A 20,044-nucleotide genomic window follows, 5' to 3' on the forward strand; every position below is an offset into this window, starting at 1 on the left:
CTAATTATTTTATTGCAAATGTAGCTCTGGGCCCAGTAATATGAAGGACACTTCTGAGCCCTGTGGAATCTTTACCTGCCTCATCTAAGGTTCTGTTGTTGAATTTACTCACAAGATAAGCTTTCATTTTACTGATTTGTCTCCTGTGTTTCAAAGTAACAGTTTGCTTTACCATCTTCCCTAACATGTCAGTTTATCTACTTGCTCTAATTTTTCTATATATAGTACTATATCAATAACGGACACTCAAAAGCTAACCCAAATTTGCCCATCTTTCCCTCAATATTACAGTATGTTTTGAGTGCCTGTAGTCACATATTTCAAATACAGCAATCATATGTTTCAAATAGATTGTACTCACTTTTTTCATTTCTCTTTTCACCCATTCCTATTGCACCATGTACTTTGCATGCTGCTTTAGCCAGCCAATACTATTAAATAGCCCAACCATATTGTTAAGACATGATGGAAGTTTTTAACATTGAAAAATTTGATGACTCTCTCTTACTCCCTACCCAGATGTTAGGATCTATATTCTCCAAACATTTTCATCCCAATGACTACCTCTTATTTTCACTACCACTTAGACTGGTTACAACCTTGTTCCTTCTCATGTGGCCATTGCTACTGTGAAAAAATGAAAAGACCAATGAAATTAGAATCAGATCCCTAGGCTAAAATTTTGGCTTGGCCACATAAAAGTTCGATGACCTTAGATTGGTCATTTCCTCTATTCAAAATGGAAACGGCAATGCCTATCTTATAAAATTATTTAAAATTGTGCATGGTAAATGAGATGATTCAATTTAAATGTGCATAATTCAATTACTGGAAGTCATTAACTGTTGGATTTGTTTCTAACTATAGAAGAACTGGCTTCTCTAAAGATTAATACAATATCATGTTATTTATCAGATCAAGATCCTTTAACATTTATCCAATGACTTCGAGTTCCCTAAAATCTTCTTCTTAATCTGTAGTTTTAATCCTTGATAACCCTTTTTTTAAACCAAATATTGGTAATACATTGGAGAATAAAAGTATCTCCATCGCACACGGAGCATGCAGATTCTTGAAGGAGACACGTTAATGCAAAAAAAGCTTTCCACACTAGAAGCCTCTTTCTTGAGTAAGAAAAGAAGAAACTGCAAGAAGACTTCCATGGCTGGTGTATAGTGAGCTAGTAAGAGAATGACAAAAGGGGAGGGTTTACTGGCCAAGGTTAAAAGTCTAATTTTTTTTTCAAGTACTCTGTGGAAGCCATTAAAGAGTTTTAATTGGAGTGAAATGTTTGAACTTACATCTCAAACAAGACAGCAAGGGAATCAGGTGACCACCTACCCTGGGAAGGTATGGTGGTGTGAAAAAGAGGTAGCCTCTGATGGGGGAATACACTAGAGGTGAAACAAAGAAGTAGACTTGGCTTGTGGTAACAATAGGAATTAATGGTACATGCTGGGGTGAGGAAGAGAAGGGAAATAAGAGGAGTTCCTTTGTTTCTGACTGGAGTGACTAGGTAGATGGTGGTACCAATAACTGGAATTATAAGGGCTGGTTGGGAGGGCTTGAGAAAGTAGAAAAAAATGTGTTGGCAGTTTTGGGGTGGAAAAATATGAGGTAAATGGAATTTATTCAAGTTTTTTTCTGCTCCATTTTAATTGAACAAAAACTTTGATCAAATACTTGGAGAACTGTGACATTTCTTAAGAATACATACGGGGTCTTCCCTGGTGGCGCAGTGGTTGAGAGTCCGTCTGCCGATGCAGGGGACGCGGGTTCGTGCCCCGGCCAGGGAAGATCCCACATGCTGCGGAGCGGCTGGGCCCGTAAGCCATGGCCACTGAGCCTGCGCGTCCGGAGCCTGTGCTCCGCAACGGGAGAGGCCACAACAGTGAGAGGCCCGCGTATCGCAAACAAAACAAAACAAAACAAAACAAAAAAACATAGGGACTACAGTGTATTACAAAATGTAGATTATGAATAAAGTGGGATTAAATTTGTGTATATAACATAACTCTAAGTAGTTTGTCATAGGTTTAAAAGTAAACTAATGTTAAAGCTTAATACAGACAGCATTCAAAAAACAAAATGTATTTTATTTATTACTCAAAAATAGCAAAAGTACCTTTTTATCAAACTTAATGGAAATGAATGGTGAGATAGAACATATATCTAGAACTACCTTGTTATATTCTGTGTTTAACAGTGATCACACATTAATAAAATGACCGTCACATATGAAGGTGACTTTTATAAGTATATAGAAATTAAAGTATTTTCCAATTGGTATCAACAAGTTAGCATGGCAAGTTTTGTGCCTTCTGTCCAGTGCCTAAGTTAACTGCACAATATGTAGCAATGAAATAAAGGTTATTTGAGGTAAAGGCAAATCATCTATATATGGATCAAAAAACAATAGTCTCAGTATTAGATACTGCTGCACAGGAAGTCACAAAGATAATAATAATAAAATAATGGCAATGAGATGACTATATATGGTACTGAAGAACTGTTCATAACTCTATTCACTTAGGCATAGATAATCGCATTCAACTCTAATTTCAACCTTATTTTCAATTTAGAAATATTAGTATAACTTTTCTGTGAACTCTTCTTTTCACATTGGTATTGAAGACTGTAAATAAGGAAATGGAACTAGAATGAAGAGAGCACAGTCATGACATCAGGCAGACAACTACTACACCGCAGAGGGCCTAGACTACGGGCAAGTTACATCAGTTCTTTATGCTCAGGTTTTTCACCTATTAAAGATAACAGCCATCTCCTCAGCTTGCCATGAGGACAAACTTGCTTAAAGGTGCTTGGTGCGGTACTTGACATAAAGTAGCTATTCAATTTTTTTTTTCTTTTTAATTGCCTGTAACTATTAGCTGTTCTTTTGTTATCTGATTGAATAAGTCCACACAGTTTGTTATATATTTATAATCTTTTAAGGGTTTCATTAGGATTCATATTTAAGGTAGGGTTTTCAGCTCTGCTGTAAATAAAAATGAAAGAGAAAAATCAACTTTGATCATACTTGACAAATACAAATAGATGGTACTTTGAACTGAGTAATCTTTCTTTTGAGTTACATTTATTGCTCAGAATGATTTCAATAAAAACTCTTGGGCTCAGTAATTAAATTACATTATAATATACAAAAATTAGGAAATATTAAACATGCCACTGTCCTTTTGAAATTTGATGAATGATCCGTCTTGGCCATTGGGCTCCTTTGATTTCCAGCGCTCCTATGGTATATTATTAATTGAATCTTCTAAAACGAAATTCTGATCAGTTAACTGTACTCAAAATAAAGTTTTTAATGGCCTATATAATCAGATTCAAGCTTCTTAGTACAGAATTTAAGGTATTTCATAATCTGACCTTAGTCCATTTATTTGGTCCAATTTCTCTCCATTATAACTCTACATGTCATACTCCAATAAAAATATCCATACTTATTTGTCAGTCCTGGATCATGCTATGACTTGTCATATCTCTAGCATGATCTTGGATCATGCTATTATCCCAGCTTCAAATATTCAATTCATCTGTGTCCTGTAAGTCCTACTCTACTTTCAAGACCCTATTAAAGGCACATCTAATTTATGAAGTAATTCTTTATTCATTTCTCTAGCAGAATTTTATTTTTATTTATTACATATATTACAGTATTTAACAAATGGAACTATAGCTAGATGGATAGAGGAATGACAGTTTCAAAAACCAAACACCTTGAAGGCAGAGTCATATACGTGGGTACTGAAATAATATGCATTTTATTAATTTATTCATATTTTAATGGTAATAAGAGTCACTCCTGAGCAAGAGTCACAATACACTCCATGAGTAAAAAAAAAAAAATCACATATATTTACTTAAGATTCAAACTATTTTCTATTGTTTTCCAACAGTGTGGAGTAATACCTATGTACATCATGAAGTCGTTCTGCATGTATTAAAATTTTCTGAAGTTTTCTTGCCATCCTTCTTTTAAATATCTTTAAAAATGTTAGCCTGGAGGGGAAAAAGTTCAGATGTCTATATAAAGGACATTATGTAATAAACGTAGTAATTAAAATTGGAAGGAAATGGCCCGGAACAAAAACAAAACAAAATTTCATCCCTCAGTATAAATATTCAAAACCTCAAAGAAAATAAAATCCAGGGCAGATGAATCAATCTCCATGAAATATGTATTTTGTTTCAAAAATATACCCTGTATCAGAGGTGGGAGTGCCTTTGTTACCTGTCTGCAAATCCCAAAAGTACTACTCAAAATGTTCTTATGACATGATTAAACATTTAAATGTTCCAGGATGAAACATTTGAGTGATCTTCCCAAAGTAAATATTTATCACATTAAAATGATTACAGGGGTGATAGAATATTTTTGTCTATATTTGATTTAAGACATCCCCCACTGCAGATTTCTATTATGATTTAATAGGAAACTGGATTAAATCATTTCTCTTGTTGGTAGATTTTTTTTTTCATCATGTTACTACTGGGATCATCATTAGTATAACTAACTGTCAAGAATTTAAGGAAGGAAAAGCTCCAATATGCAAATTAAGTAAAAATTTTAAATTTCTTGTCCTTTTTTTTTTTTTTTTTTTTTGTGGTACGCGGGCCTCTCACTGTTGTGGCCTCTCTCGTTATGGAGCACAGGCTCCGGACGCGCAGGCTCAGCGGCTATGGTTCACGGGCCCAACCGCTCCGCGGCATGTGGGATCTTCCCGGACCGGGGCACGAACCTGTGTCCCCTGTATCGGCAGGCGGACTCCCAACTACTTATGCCACCAGGGAAGCCCTCTTGTCCATTTTGAAATCCAAAAAAATTTCAGGTCTGGAAGTTATTTTGCTATTCATTCGGTGGTAAAATTGACTTGAACTGACATGGGCTATCTATATTATTCATTTATTCAATTTAATGTGAATATTTAGACTTTTCTCTACAAAACTGATCATGTGTTTCATTGTGAGTACTGGTACAGTTCCCAGTGGGGATGTTACATAATACATGGTGTATGCAATACATCATCTTTCTAAAATTTGAAAATTTTTTTAATTCTAGAAAACATCTATACTATAGGCCTACACATCAAAACATCAGCTTTAAAGACTCCTTGGGAGCTATAAAATTGAGAAGTACAAGAGGAGTTAATTTAAATATGTTAATGTATTTGGTTTGATACATTATATGTTCCTATTTCTTATTTTTTTAACAAATATAAATATGAAATAATAGCCGTATCTGTTTTTGACAGGTGTTCATCTTGCAATAGATTATCTTGGTAATTGTATGAGCTCCTCTGGCTTTTTGCAAATCTGAGTGTTGTTTATATAATACGTGTTTTTTGTGAAATAATGAGATTGATGAAATTTGCTTTCCATTTTATAGAGATCAGAACCTACAACTATTTTCCCTTTGCCTACACATCACTGTTTATCTTTTCAAATTTATTTCTCCTTTCTTTCCTTTACAGAAAAAGTTTATCTTCACTTTAAAGCTAGCATCCCCATTATACTGGAATAACATCTATCTCATCCAATCCTTCAATAATTCCTCTAGGTGGATCATTTACCTCAGTATATTGATACTCAGATACCTTGAATAATTAAAGCATTTTCCATCTGTAATACCACCTTCTTTAGCTACTTTTTCCCCCTTTCTTTCTCTTATTCATAAACAGAGTTTTAACATAAGAGGAAATAATTTGCACTGCAATTCACCAATGAAAATCACATTGCTGAACTTTCCTGGTGGTACAGTGGTTAAGAATCCACCTGCCAGTGCAGGGGACACAGGTTCAAGCCCTGGTCCAAGAAGATCCCACATGCCATGGAGTAACTAAGCCCATGTGCCACAACTACTGAGCCTGTGCTCTACAGCCCACAAGCCACAACTACTGAAGTCCACACGCCTAGAGCCCGTGCTCCACAACAAGAGAAGTCAATGCAATGAGAAGCCCGCTCACCACAACAAAGAGTAGCCCCTGATCACCACTAGAGAAAGCCCGCGTACAGCAACAAAGACCCAATGCAATAAAAAATAAATAAATAGATTTATTTTTAAAAAATATATGATTCCAAGTAAATGTTCCTTTTTTTGAAGTGGTGAGCTCTGGAAGTCATACATTTAATGCCAGTGATGCCAGATCACATATTTGGGACTGTCCTCAGAACTAGTTTGTGAACCATAAAACAGAAGCAAGCTCAGTATCATTTTGTTTTAAATAAAAACAGAGTTGTCCAGATTGATTTAATGAATTGATTTAATTTGGCTCTCAATTATGTTGTCTGTAAATGAAATCTAAAAACTCTTGGCTTCAGTCAAATACTTCATCTAGTTGGTCTCCAGATTTTGGATTGTCACACAACATACTGATTATGTCTCATTCAGATTGAACAATTGTTGAACTTTTCTCCTTTCCAACTTCTTACTGTTGTGTTCTGAAGGATTCTGTCCTGGACTCTATTCTCTTTTCTCCCAATAATCCCTGTCATCAGTTTACTTTAAGTATGATCCCATATCAATGGCTTCTATGTTTATACCCCCCACCTCTCCTCCCATTACCAAACTGTAATTTTCAGTTGGCTCTTCTGTTACTCATCTAAACTCTTTTTACTTCCCAAATGTTTTCCCCATGATGATCTCACCCTGTTTTTACCATTTAGTAAATTGAACTCAGTTATCCAAATCACAATCCTAATGTCTATCACAGCAAGTTTTATACTACCTTACTGCTTTCTGAAAGTTTTCTCAAAGATCTGGTTAACTGAAGTTTTTGGCTTGTTTGTTTGTTTTCTTCCCCAGCATCCTTGAATGGTAAATTTCTTTATTAAATCGATTCCTATATAGAAATAAGCATTGGTCATTTAGAGAAAATGCTAAAAGTTTCAAATATTTATGTGTTAATTTAATATATGTGGTATATATTACATAAAAGCTTACTTAAATGCATTAAATAATTCAAGTGCTATTACATTTACTTGGGCATCAAATGATTTTTTTCTAAGCAATTCATTAGAATCATAAAAGTAGTGGTGTGTACTAAAAGAAGTTTTTAATCTTTCACTTTGTTCCATTCTTACTACCTCTTCACCACTCTAGGCCTCATTTTGCCTTGCCATGTATTACTTGCCCAGCTTCCTAATTGTATTCCCATCCCCCAAGACATTGTCATAAAAATCATCCCTTTAAAATGAAAGTTTGAACTGCCACCTCCTGAACCTCCAAGGGCTGCCTCTCAGTGGTCCCATCATTGGGCTTCTACTTACCTCCCCAGTCTCTACCTGCCATTCCCACTCTTAACATCACTACTCACATGCCTCTAACAGCAGCTTGCCATGCACTGCTTCCTTTCACCTATGTTTCTGAGAGTGCCCATCATCTTCCCTCTCCCAACTTCACTCTGCCAAGTAAGCCAAACATTTTTTGAAGAGTCAGCTCAGATGTGTTCTTCTCCAGGAATGTTCTTTGAGCCTCCAACTCTGGGCCGGGTTTCCATTCTCCTGACTCCATTAATACTCAGGACATATCTCTCTCTCACTGCACCAAACTCATGGTTTGTATGTCAAATTTATTTAATACAGTGTGAGCTTCTTGAGGACCCAGCCTGTGCTTGAGTGCATCTTTGTATCCCGAGCACAGTCATTTATTAGAAGAAAACTTAAGTGATTGAATAAACGAATGAATGACTGAAAATCTCTCTTGGCACCACCATTCCTCAGCACACTAAGAAAGTATCAAGTACCCACGGGTAGCACAGGTATAGGTACTGTGTCCAGATTGAAGAAATATTTACATCCTAGTGCTTAGTGACAAATAATCCAGTAGTGTCAGTATCTAACTTCTGGAATAATACATTTAATTGACCTTTTGGAGCTTTTATTCAATATATATTAAATATATGAATATGTGAAATACTTATTCAATATATATGAAAGAATCAAGAATGAAGCTCTGAAGCTTGGCAGTTGACATCTTCAAGTTAATAAGGAAAAGAAGCGTGACGACAAATCTGAAGTACCTGTTCAGAGGCTTTGAGGTCTCTATTAATGTGTCATAGAAATTACACAGAAGGATGGAAAGGGCTCTAGACAGAAAATTATAAACCTGGAACTAGTGCTACCTCTGTCACTAACTTGAAGACCCCATGGAAATCACTTAATCTGTTTTCTTATCTACACAATAGGGGAATTATACTTCAAGGATTCTTACCCTAATGTTTTGTAATACGGCTTTCAAAAGAATAGAGAACCTGCAATATTAAACATGCTATTAAAGTGAAATAACAGGAAATTGCTGGGAGAAGTTTTAGACCTAATAACATTATTTTCTTACAGTTCTTAATTAACAGATGAGCTGATAACTATTTTATATTTTTAGAATTTATGGACACACTCCTGCTTTCATAAAAAATGTATGTAATATTAGTATAGAATTTTATTTATAAAAATGAAAAGAAATTGTCATTATTTATATTATAAAAAACACAAAAAGTAAAATCCTCTGTTTTTTGGGGGAATATTTGAGAGAGTGTGTAATTCTAAGGCTGGGGAGGGTTCCCCTGTCCCAAGTATAAGGCAAAATGAGTGTCAAAAGTTTGGGAAATACTGTTCCAACATTTCCTAATTGGAATCTTTCAGGAAAAGTCATTGCTGTGCTTACTAAAAGCAAGAGAATCTCAAAATCACAGTGAGTCTATAGTAAATCATGCAACACTTGTTAGAGAGGCTTTACGATGAGCAACAAATGTGAGGGTGATAAAATCTCTCTATTTTCATGATACCAGATGCTGGGTTCTGGAAGCAGATGTTTGCACACGAGAAAAGAGATGTCATTGAAACTTTTAAAGTTAGGTGAACTGTGGGACGGTTGCAAAGCCTGGTAAGCAAAAACAAAGTGAAAGTGCTCACAGTTTGAGAAATATTTTGTCTAGTAAAATGTAAGGCCAGATGAATTGGGAATGCCCTAAAAGATAGCACAGGGAGGTGATAAAATTGATATTACCCTGCTCTTGGATAGATGCAGCCTAATAAAAACTTACAGGACTTGAAAATAATATGAATTCTTGACAAATAATACAATTTCTTAAATACCACGTATGCAAATCATAAAGCAGCAGTGCTTCTAAAAATGTGTAAATGATTCTTCTCTGGCATTAAATATTCAAAGTTCCTTCCCACCCCCAATATATGGCAGTAATTTCCCATTTCCTTCCTAAGACAAATTTCCTATTAGTAAGTTTATAGCAAAATTTATTTTAAAAATGATTTTCATAGATCGCCAGATGGCTGCTGAGAGGATGGACACAGTCACCTCCTTCATGTTCTTGCTTCCGCAGAAGTGGATTTGCTGTTGCCTGTTACGGGTAGGCCTGGGAAAAGACACTGCTTGATTGGAAGATTCAGATTACAGTAACCATAATGCAGAAGAGAAACAGAAGCTTGAGAATATAAAAGTACTATGCTAGTACTTTTCTATTCAGGGTCAGTTCTAGGGGAAATTGCAAGGTAGGTCAAGTTTGTGTTCAGCATCCCAGCCCTCTGTCTCAATAACCTCCTCCCAAATCCTGAATGTATGGCTCCACCCTCACTTCAGTGGACAAGGACCTCAACTTCCATTCTCCCATTTCCCTACTATTGCTTTCATAAATATCTCCTTCATGTAAAGTATAGGTTGTACAAACATTAAACTGTTTCCTTTCCAGACATAATTAGAAATATGGTGAAATTGCAGTCATTATGCAGTGAATTAACGAGGAAAATTAGAAGAAGTGGGGCTCAGAGCCTTGCCAAACTCTGAAATCCTATAACAAATACTAAAGTCGTTCCAACTAGCCTAATCCTGTTTTGAATATGGAGCCCACAAGTAAAATTCAAACACTGACTTAAAGAAAAAAAGGAACGACAGCAAAAAACAATTCTTTAGCTTTATTTTTTGTAGTTTTCTAGAATGTCCTCTGGGAAGAGTGAAGGCACCCCTTAAGAACACAATTTACTTTTAAAACTGAATTCACTGGAGCAAACTTAGTTTATTTGTCATTTCCATTATTCTCAATTTTCTATTGATTATGTTTTATTAGATTTTAATCAGGGATTCCATTGTGAAATGTCTTGAACCCAGAATGTAATTTAAGAAGTCAGATTTTTCTAGCAGTAGAGAGAACGGGGGAGGCACAAAATTGAAGAGAATAAAACAAATTATAAGGCAAGTAAATAAGATGAGAAATGAAAAAGAATTTGATTGGAGCAACTCCTGAGGCTCAGAAATGTCCTGGAATCCAGTCACCAGGGAAGGGACCAACATCTGGCCCCCACGGGGCATTACATCCTGTGCTGGTGATGCATCCACTGCAATCTCTAGCACAGGATGTGAGTACTCATGATGTACAATGCTACTCCACTAGCTTCAGAGTTCAATTCAAAGACTTGGTTTCAGTTAATTATAAAGATATCAGAAGACTGATTATCCTTGGAAAATTGAGAACAGTCACACAGCTATCAATAACAAGCTCAGAAAAATTGCCAGTCAGCATTTATAAAGACTGCACATTTATTATTTGGGAATCAACAGAGACTACTGAATTTTGGGGAAAGCTTATTAAGTCTTTTAAAAGAAAAACAAAACACTTATTGCTAACAATCAAAATACTCTACAAGGTTTCTGATGGATAGAAATAAAGAAGTCAAAGTATAAATAATATTCTGAGGTATAAAGAGTAATTTACCTACAAAAATTTTTGAAAGACTTTTGTTCTTTATAAAACTGTATGTGACTCTTCTTTACAGAAGTAACATTATGTATTTTTATTAGTTCTTGATATAAATTAGTTTTTGTCATTCCAAAATATAAAATCAGAAGAATAAGATGAAATGTATTTTGGTCAATTTTCTGTGTCATTTTTTGATAAATAATGACTTATTAAATAGAAATATATATATATATATATATATATATATATATATATGCCTTTCTAAGGAATTTGCTACTATGGCACCATACACATTCCAAAACATATGGATTGTTTTACCTATTATCTCCCTCTCTCCCTCTCTCTCTCTCTCTCTCCCCACTAACCTACCTACCTACATTTAATATTTGATGGGGAATGTATGGGGAAAAATCTAATTGACTAACAGAGAGGCAGAGCACAAAACTGAACTCAAATAGAAAAAGAAAATACTAAGCACATTCTTTGAGATTTTTTTTAATCACACTAAGAGAAGCTAAAACAACTTCTTTCTATTATAGGTTTTATTAATATAAAATCCTTAAAGCTATCTTCAGCTGTAGTGCAGTACATCACACCTTCATTTAACTACTGAATCCTTTAAAATATTTTTTCTAAAATAATGGGCAACACATACTAGTGCTGTATATTTGGGATGCTTAAACTGATGATAGCAAAAATACACAAATATCAGAAACAGAACAAATGGAAAAAATCTAACAGCACAAAAGAGAAGAAAAACAGTAAAAATTGAGCTAATAAAATAAAATCTCAAATGGACTAAGTTATTTGCAAAGGAAAATCATTATTAGCATAGAAATTTCCATTGAAAATATGAAGACTATTTTTTAAATTTACTTTAATTTCTAACTTAAAGAAATATTTTAATTTAAAATAGAACATTATTTTTCTTAATAGAGATAATTTAAACAGGGAAAGAAGCCAATTAAACTAATAAAAATATAAAATATAATTATACTACTGATTTTTTTAATTGAAAACTATTAAGGCACTACTATAAATTTTTAGGACAAGCAAAAGACTGATAAACAGGTTTCTTTTTGTTTAGCTTTTGTTTTAAAGGAAATTTATTTATGTTTTTTAGGGTATTTTAAAAGGCATTAAAAATTAGGGTTAACATATGAAACTTGGACATGAGATAATTGTTTGAATATGGCTGTCATCTTCTTTCATCTGTAAAGAAAATTATTCTTTGTAGGTGTGCATTAAATTAATTTGGCATTGGCTCTCATGATGCTTTTCAAATAAATTAATAGAGGACATTGACCAAGAAAATGGCTGATTGCTTCTTCAAACATTTTAATTTTTTTTTTCTGAGTAAACAATTCATTATGTGAATAGTATAAAGTATTGGTTAAGAGGGCAGACCCTGAAGGCATGCTATTTTATTTCTAATGCTGACTTCACTACTTATAGCACAGAACATTGAGAAAATTTCTTAACAACTATTAAATGTGAGAGTAACAGTAGTCACCTATCTATAAGTGCAATGAAAACTAAATAGGATATTATGTTTTAACCACTGAATAATTCAATGAATATAACCTATTTTGATGTTTTCCCTCAAGGTTCGCATACATGAACTTAAGTTTTAACTTATCCTTCAATGTTTATTTGATATCTAGTCATAGCAATGAATCAGAAAATATATTTGAGCTAATTCTCCCATTTGGGGATAAAGTTGTACAGAAAAGACACAAATTCCGGGCATATCTGGACCTAAGATAAAATTCCAACCTGCTTGGCAGGTTAATAAATTTCCCATAAGCTCAGTTTTCTTACATGTAAGATAAAAATGATAACTATCTTAGAGTTTGCAGGTTAAATATGTTAATGTTGAAATGAAGTTGGCACAGTTTATGGTAAGTAGGAAAAACTCAATAAATACTAGTCTCCTCCTCTGAATCTGGATAGGTAGATAGATAGATGTATGCATAAAATACATAGAAGAAAGAGAAAGAGAGAGAGGGAAGGAGGGAGACAAAAAGATTATCTAGATGATGGAGAGAGAAAGACAGATTGGAGGTAGACAGAGAGATAGATAGGGAGATAGATGGCAGATAAAGGTAGATGAGAGAGGAGATATGAGAGAGAGAGAGAGCCAAACAGAGAAAGGTCTCCCATCTCAACTAGTTACATACAGTTTCTTGAAGGCAGGGTTCAAGTCAAATTTATTTTTGATGTTCCCAAAAAATCTAACTTTCCTTACATATTGAAAACATTTGATAATATTTATTAAATAAATGAATTGATGAATCAAATCTGTCGATCAATCAATGAAATACTCCTTCAAAATCATGTGTTAAAGTAGAAGTCAGTCTCTCTCCTATAAATTCAGAGATTACTTTCTAAGTATGGCTTTCAGATTCATAACTTTCTCGTGTTTGTTAATAAGGATATGTGGAAACTACTTGTTTTACAGGAGATATATCTATTGGCATTCTCACTCATAGACTAGCAATTATTTTATGTGTAATATTAATTAAAATATGTGTCAACCACATTTTCTTTTAAGAACAATAGCCACCTTTCTATGATATTACTTTTTGATATCAAAATAGGAAAAAACAGCTTTTCAGTATAAACTACATTTTCAGACATATATTTCATTTTTCTATAGGGGTCTTTTTTTCATTCCTATCAAATACATTGCTCAGTCAGTGGATGGAAAGGAATTAAAAAGTTAATAGTGAGCAGCAGGCTTTTTTAATTAACAAAGTTTCTCATGAAGATAGGACAAAATGCAAACTCTTTACTTACTCTATGCAGCTTTACAAATAGTGGCCAGTGAATTACCTGTAAATCACTTTATCACACACATAGATTAGTCTGTTAGGCTATGCATTCACATATCAAGATCCAATAACCCATTACTTAAAATGTGCCTAAAATATTCATATATTATAATATTGCATAGTCAAACCCATCAAGACCACTTAACTCACTTCAAGTAAACATTCAAGTGTGCAGGAACTGTGAATATTAGATAAGTATTCAAATAGCTTTTGTTTAAAATAATTTTTAAAACAATATTGCATTGTTATGCAAAAAGTTGCTAAGACATATCTGGCACTTATTACTTAGAAAAGAAGGCTTTTGCGAGGTTATCCTTAAAATAAAGCCAGCGTAATTATATTTAGTGCAGAAACTTTTATATATATGTATATATATATATATGAATTTATTTCTGTATTGAATGTATGTGTGTGAGTGTTTGAACTCAAATTTCAACATGAATAGAGAAATTAAAAAGCATTCTATCTGCTGATGTATATGTGATAGGACTGACTGCACTAGAGGCAAAAATTTACTCTTTATGAATCACCAATCATTAAATGACTTAGAAGAATACATAAATATGTCCATATAGCTTAAATGTAGTCTCTCATAAAACTTAAATAAATATTAAACATATTTAAATACTATTAATATTTTGAAAACTAATATTAACTAATATAATATGCATTTGTAATTCTGAAATTCGATTTATACAACAGCTCTTTTCATTTCTTATAATTGGACATAACAAAAGCTTATTCACAACATCTAAGTCTCACACTTAAGACTAGCTTAATTCTCTTTGGGTGAATCATTAGTAAATATTCTATTGTGTTTGAAACAATAAAAATATCAAAATTAATTTAAAAAGGCATATCAAACTAATAAATTGAAGATAGACTTTTAGCAAAAAACATATGTATTTATGAAGAGGTATTTCTTTTTTAACTCTATCAGGGTAAACAAGTTCATGTTTATTTGCTATCCAGGAAGACTTAGACATAAATCAAAAGGAGCCAGAAGTCTGGCTTAGCTGTTATTTGACTCTTGAAAAACTATCTTGAAGCTAAAATCCACACTAAAAATACATCAACACTGATAAGAGCTATACAATTCCAATCGAGTTTTCATTTCACCTAAAAGCGTTGAATTTATTCATCTTAATCTGTATATTAAAACCTGCATATCTAGCTAACATATGCTATATTTTCCTTTAATAAAATGCAAAATAGCAAAGGCTGGAAAATGTTCATAAAGATAAGTACAATCTAGTGACTTTGGGCAAGTTCTCATCTTAAGAAGATTACAGACCAAAATCCATGGCCTTCCTTTTTCTGTGGTTACTGAGGTATTGAATAATTGCTTTCTGTCTGAGGCAACCTCAGAACTTGCTGTTCCTTTTGCTATATCGTCAATGGTCCATTCCAAGGTGATAAACTACAACTCTAGTACTATGAGGTTTATAATGATTGCTTAAGCTTTACACTTTGTAAGCATTGGAAGACTTCACTCACCTTGTTCAAGTGGTTGGCTTTTAGTTGAAGTAGTTTTCATCTTGAGTGCCTCCCTAACAGACATGTCACAGCAGGAGCCTTTGTTAGTGTCTTGGTCACTGTCAGCCTGATCACTGTCCCCGTGCCCACTGTCTCTCAGGCTGGCTCTTTCTGGGTCCTTAAACGTGGAGCTACTGAAATACATATAAAGAAAAAGAAGAGAAAGTGTTGTCTCTACGAGTTTGAATCTGAAGTGTAATCTCTAGCAAAGCAATTTTGACATGAATGCAAATGGGGAAGCTGAGAAAGTTATTTAATAGGCCTTACCTTTGAACAAACTGCTGCCTGCTGCCCATGTAATTGGGCTGTGCGGGAAAATTGTCTGTCTGCGAAAGAGAAGGAAAAAAATACGTATAGTTGTACACTGGACAAATCTCCTGCAGAGCAACAAGACTTCCTAGTGGAAAAATGATTAATAATTCAAAAATTCCCTTAATCTTCAAATTTGTACATTTTAATTAAATTGGAAATTGCTGACATGTAATTATGTACTCAGAACAATTAAATGATTCCGGTCCACAAATTACCTGTTAAAGTAAACAATGAGCCTGTCATAACTGGCATTCTCTGTTAGTACCAGGATGGATAACACTGTCTGTGTTGTTTCATTACTTAGATATTAAGATTGAATATTTGTGGGAGGAGTGGAAAAATGACCTAATTTCTCCATATTAAAAGCATGAATTATTTAATAATACTCATTTTTAAGCATAATTACATCATCTGCTGGGATTCTTTGCCCTTCTTGATATAACATCATTTAAAGTCACCCACTCCTCAATTAAGGGATATAAAACCTTTCCTTCAAATTTTACCAGTAACAAATACAGGCATGGCACCTATGGTCGGACTCATCTCTATAGTGCATCCTTATCTGCATCCTTACTATGGAAATTGTACTCAATACAAGGGAAAGGGCTCTTACTTCCTGGTTATTAAAAACAAAGTAAAATAAAAGTAAGAATTAAAATGTTACTTAAAGCAGTGGGAGTAAAGACACTGAGAAATGAGGCTTGTTTTTGTGTTTGTTTTTGCTGCTTCCAAACTGACGTGGATGTCTGCCAAATAGAACTGAATTCTCCTTGTACCGTAGAACAGAGTCTTTTGCGAAAAAGAGAGTAGATCTTTCATAGGTTTCCCTATACTGTACATTCATACACGTTACTTCTTCTTGCAGCTGACTCAGCAACAAAGGTTCTCCTGTTTTCTGCCTCACTTCATGTCACACCATTGTGCTCTGAAGCAGCTATGGGTTCCTACAAGATCATCCAGCATGCAAGTATCAGTGACACAGGAGCGTACAATTCATGAAGCAGAGGGACCAAGGTAAGGTTTAATGTAGAGCAGTATGTATTTTTCCTTATAAATAAGGCTAATTTAAACTAACAGGACTCTTTTTTTTAATCCCATGTAATAATTTAAATTATTTGGCTTTTTAAACTATTATTGGAAAAAACATGTTAACAGTAATAGCTTAAACTACTATCTAAGTTTCACTGTCTTTTAGAAGTTGGGGGACAGGAAAAACCCTCACAAATTTCTTAATCTATAATCTTTTCTTGCTGTTGTTCAAATGACTTTTGTCAAAATAAATGCAAAGATGAAGGTAAACAAGGTAGATTAATTTCTCATTTCTAATCCACTTTAACTAGTAATTGGTAGCAGACATTTTTTATTAACATGTTTTTACTAATTTCCAGATTCTGTGAAGCACCTTAATTGTTTCCATAACAAACTATCTATCTTTAAGGATAACTTTATGTTCTAGTAAAAGTAATAATGGAAACCAACACCAAGAGCAAAAATGTTTGCAAAAGAGTTTTGCCAATTTTAAAAACTAAAATTACTTAGAAACTCCACATTTAAACTTAAAATCATCTAGCTCATTTTTTGAATTGGTCAAAAACATGCATCATTATTGCTGTCAGTTAAAAGCTAAGCCTGAGTATCTTAGAACACTTCAGAAAAACAGAATCCGGGGTATTAAGGAGCAAGTAAAATGTAAAGTGAAAGTGTAAACTCTAGTTAGAAAATATAAGGGCTATTATAAGTAATCTTGTGATTTTAATGGCTTTGATTAGGTGGGACCTCATAGGATGTGGATCCCTATTCAGTTAGACACAGGGAGACTGACTGGGAAAACTTTTCTTCCCTTGTTCTAATAGGGACAGTATCTAAAATTTTTTGCATAATATCAAAGTTCTGGGCAGTTCTTATAAAATAAGATACTTTAAGTTCCTATTGAGTGAAGAGCTGTTTTAAATTATATGTGAGTATGTGTGCACACGTGTCTATGAATGTTTCTATGTATGTATCAGCGTGTTTGATGAGCACTGGGTGATGGTAATGCTACCAAATATTGTTCTGATGAAAGAAGAAAAACAATAGGAAGTTAGAAAAGAAGAATTTTGGAAAGGAAAGAAAGGCAGGGAGAAAGGCAAGGGAAAAATAGAAAGAGAGGAGGAAGAGAAAAACAAAAGGATATACAAAGGAGGAGAAATGAGGGTGGAGGGTGGTAAAAACAGGCTAAAGAAAGTTGGTTTATTATTGTAGAATTTCACAAAGTACAATTTTAGAAGTCTGCAACTTAATCAGTAGCAGAGTATCAGGAGTTTATTAATAATGTCTGCCAGCATTCATTCATTAAAATAGGTAGGAATGTGAGAGGCTGTGTCTGTTTATAATTACCATAATGAAATAGTCATTTGGCCTTTAATAAACATATGACTAATTCACTATAAAAAACACACTAGTTTTAATATAGAAAATAACATTTTCATTATCCAGGCTCCAAGGATGTCTGAAAACTCATTTCAAATAATCTGAAATAAAATAACAGTATTTACATAGAAAAACAAACAGAAAATAGACAAAAAAGCTAAATGTATTACAGCATCATTTAATTTAGAAATATAAAGGCTTTCAGCTATTTTCCAACACTGTATTCTAAAAATCAAATTCTATCTTGTACGTTTATAATCCTTAACCATTAAGTCTAGAAAGAAAGTAAAATTTGAGGTCAGACACTTGTAGATTTTTAGGTCTTAGCAGAGTAATTAAAATATTCATATGAGTAATTAAAATATAACTTTTGAAAATTTTATCCTTTTCCATACAAGGATAAAATTAGAATGTTTTCCCTTCAAACACAACTTGAACACAGGAACTATTAACTTTTATTTTTAAAACATATCATTTGTTTATTATTTAAAAAAATGGATCCCTGGAATTGATGGCTAGTTACAAAAAAGTTCTAAAGCAGACACTTTGAAATAAACTGTAGGATATGATTATCTTTTTAATCTATTTCACTCAGAAATAAAAAGACAAATATTTTGCTGGTTTTTTTAAATGATCATTTGCTCATAATGATCACTTAAATATGAACTAACTTATAAAACTGAATGGCCCTCCTAATTTGATTTTTTTGTTATTTTTTGGATGAAGATAAAAATTTAGATATTCTTTCTTTTGTTCAGAAAACATAAATAAACAAGTAATCAAGTAAACAAACACACAGTGGAAAAGTCTGTATGATATGAATGGTTTCTTTGATTATTTACCTTTATGCACTTCTCTTCTAGTACTCAGCAAATTGTAGTAAATTTATAAATGATACTTGAAATCATAACTTTTATCAGCAGTAGTCAATAATAAACTATTCCTAAGATGTGCCATCTTCTACTACTTGCTCATCTATTAGGACTCTAAAAAAAATCGTGATTTTAAAAACGAGTGTCTCTGAAAAAGACCAAAAGAAAGCACCTACTGAAGCTGAACCACATTGCCTGAAATTGGGAAAGCTTTATTTGTGGAAGTAGATTAATTTGACATGACCACTTACATGTATCTAGAGAAGTTGATCTGAAAATGGATAGCAAAAAGAGTCAAAATAGATATTTTTTACTCTTAGAATAGTAAAAATGGAACATTTAAAAATATATCCAGCATTTGACAAAACTCAATATCTATTAATGATAAAAATTCTCAGCAAATAGGAATAGAAGGACACTTCTTCAACTGCATAAAGAGCATCTATCAAAAAAGAGTATAACTAGCATCACACTTGAAAGACTGAAAGCTTTCACCACTTCTATTCACCACTGCACTGAAAGTCCTAATATGTTCAATAAGGCAAGAAAAACAAGTGGAGGACATACAAATTAGAAAAGGAGGAAAAAAATGTTTCACAATGCTATTGTATTCTCAGATAATAGTATTGTTCAAACAGAAAATAAGAAAGAATCAAGACAAACAAAAACAAACAAATAAAACTTCTCAGAATGAGTAAATAAGTTAAGCAATGTTGCCATGTCCAAGGTCACCACACAAAAATCAATCATATTTCTATATACTAGCAATGAACTAGTTGGAAACTTAAATATCCAAAGCAATACATTTATAATATGTCCCTAAGAGTCAAATACATAAGCAAATAGATAATTTTTAAAAATAAGTACAGAATCTGTATACTGAACATTACAGAAACTGATGGAATAAATCAAAGAAGGTCTAAATAAATGGAGAGGTTTATCACGTTTATGGATTGAAAAATTCAACATGGTAAAGACATCAATGTTCCTCAAATAATCTATACATGTAACATAATTCCATTCATATTCACTGCATGATTTTCTATAGCTATAGACAAGAGGACTCTAGAACTTAAAACAGAAAGAACTGTAATAGCCAAAATAATTTTGAAAAAGAAGATTAAATTTGAAGGAATCACACTACCCTATTTAAAGTATTACTATGAAGCTACATAAATCAAGACAGTGTAGTATTGTCAATGGAAAAGACATATAGATCAATGGAACAGGAGAGACTGTTCAGAAGCTCACAGAAATCCGGCCAACTAATTTTTGACAAAGTTGCAGAAGGCAATTCAATAGAAATGAACCTTGGCAATTCAGCAAAAATGAACACTTTGTAAAAACAAAA

At 33.3% G+C, this 20,044-nt stretch overlaps 1 protein-coding gene across 1 annotated transcript in view; it reads right to left on the reverse strand.

The window, feature by feature from the left end:
- The window catches only part of PCDH17 (protocadherin 17), a gene marked incomplete at its 5' end in the record, with an annotated part of 99,977 nt that overhangs the window by 49,845 nt on the left and 30,088 nt on the right, over window positions 1-20,044 (reverse strand). Inside the window, 2 exons of the mRNA XM_082675593.1 lie at window positions 15,062-15,234; window positions 15,368-15,426. Of these exons, the coding sequence (XP_082531719.1) occupies window positions 15,062-15,234; window positions 15,368-15,426 (232 nt within the window). The remainder of the gene's footprint in view (window positions 1-15,061; window positions 15,235-15,367; window positions 15,427-20,044) is intronic.

Source organism: Grampus griseus (assembly GCF_964374135.1).
Source record: "Grampus griseus genome assembly, chromosome: 18".
Taxonomy (NCBI): Eukaryota; Metazoa; Chordata; class Mammalia; order Artiodactyla; family Delphinidae; genus Grampus; species Grampus griseus.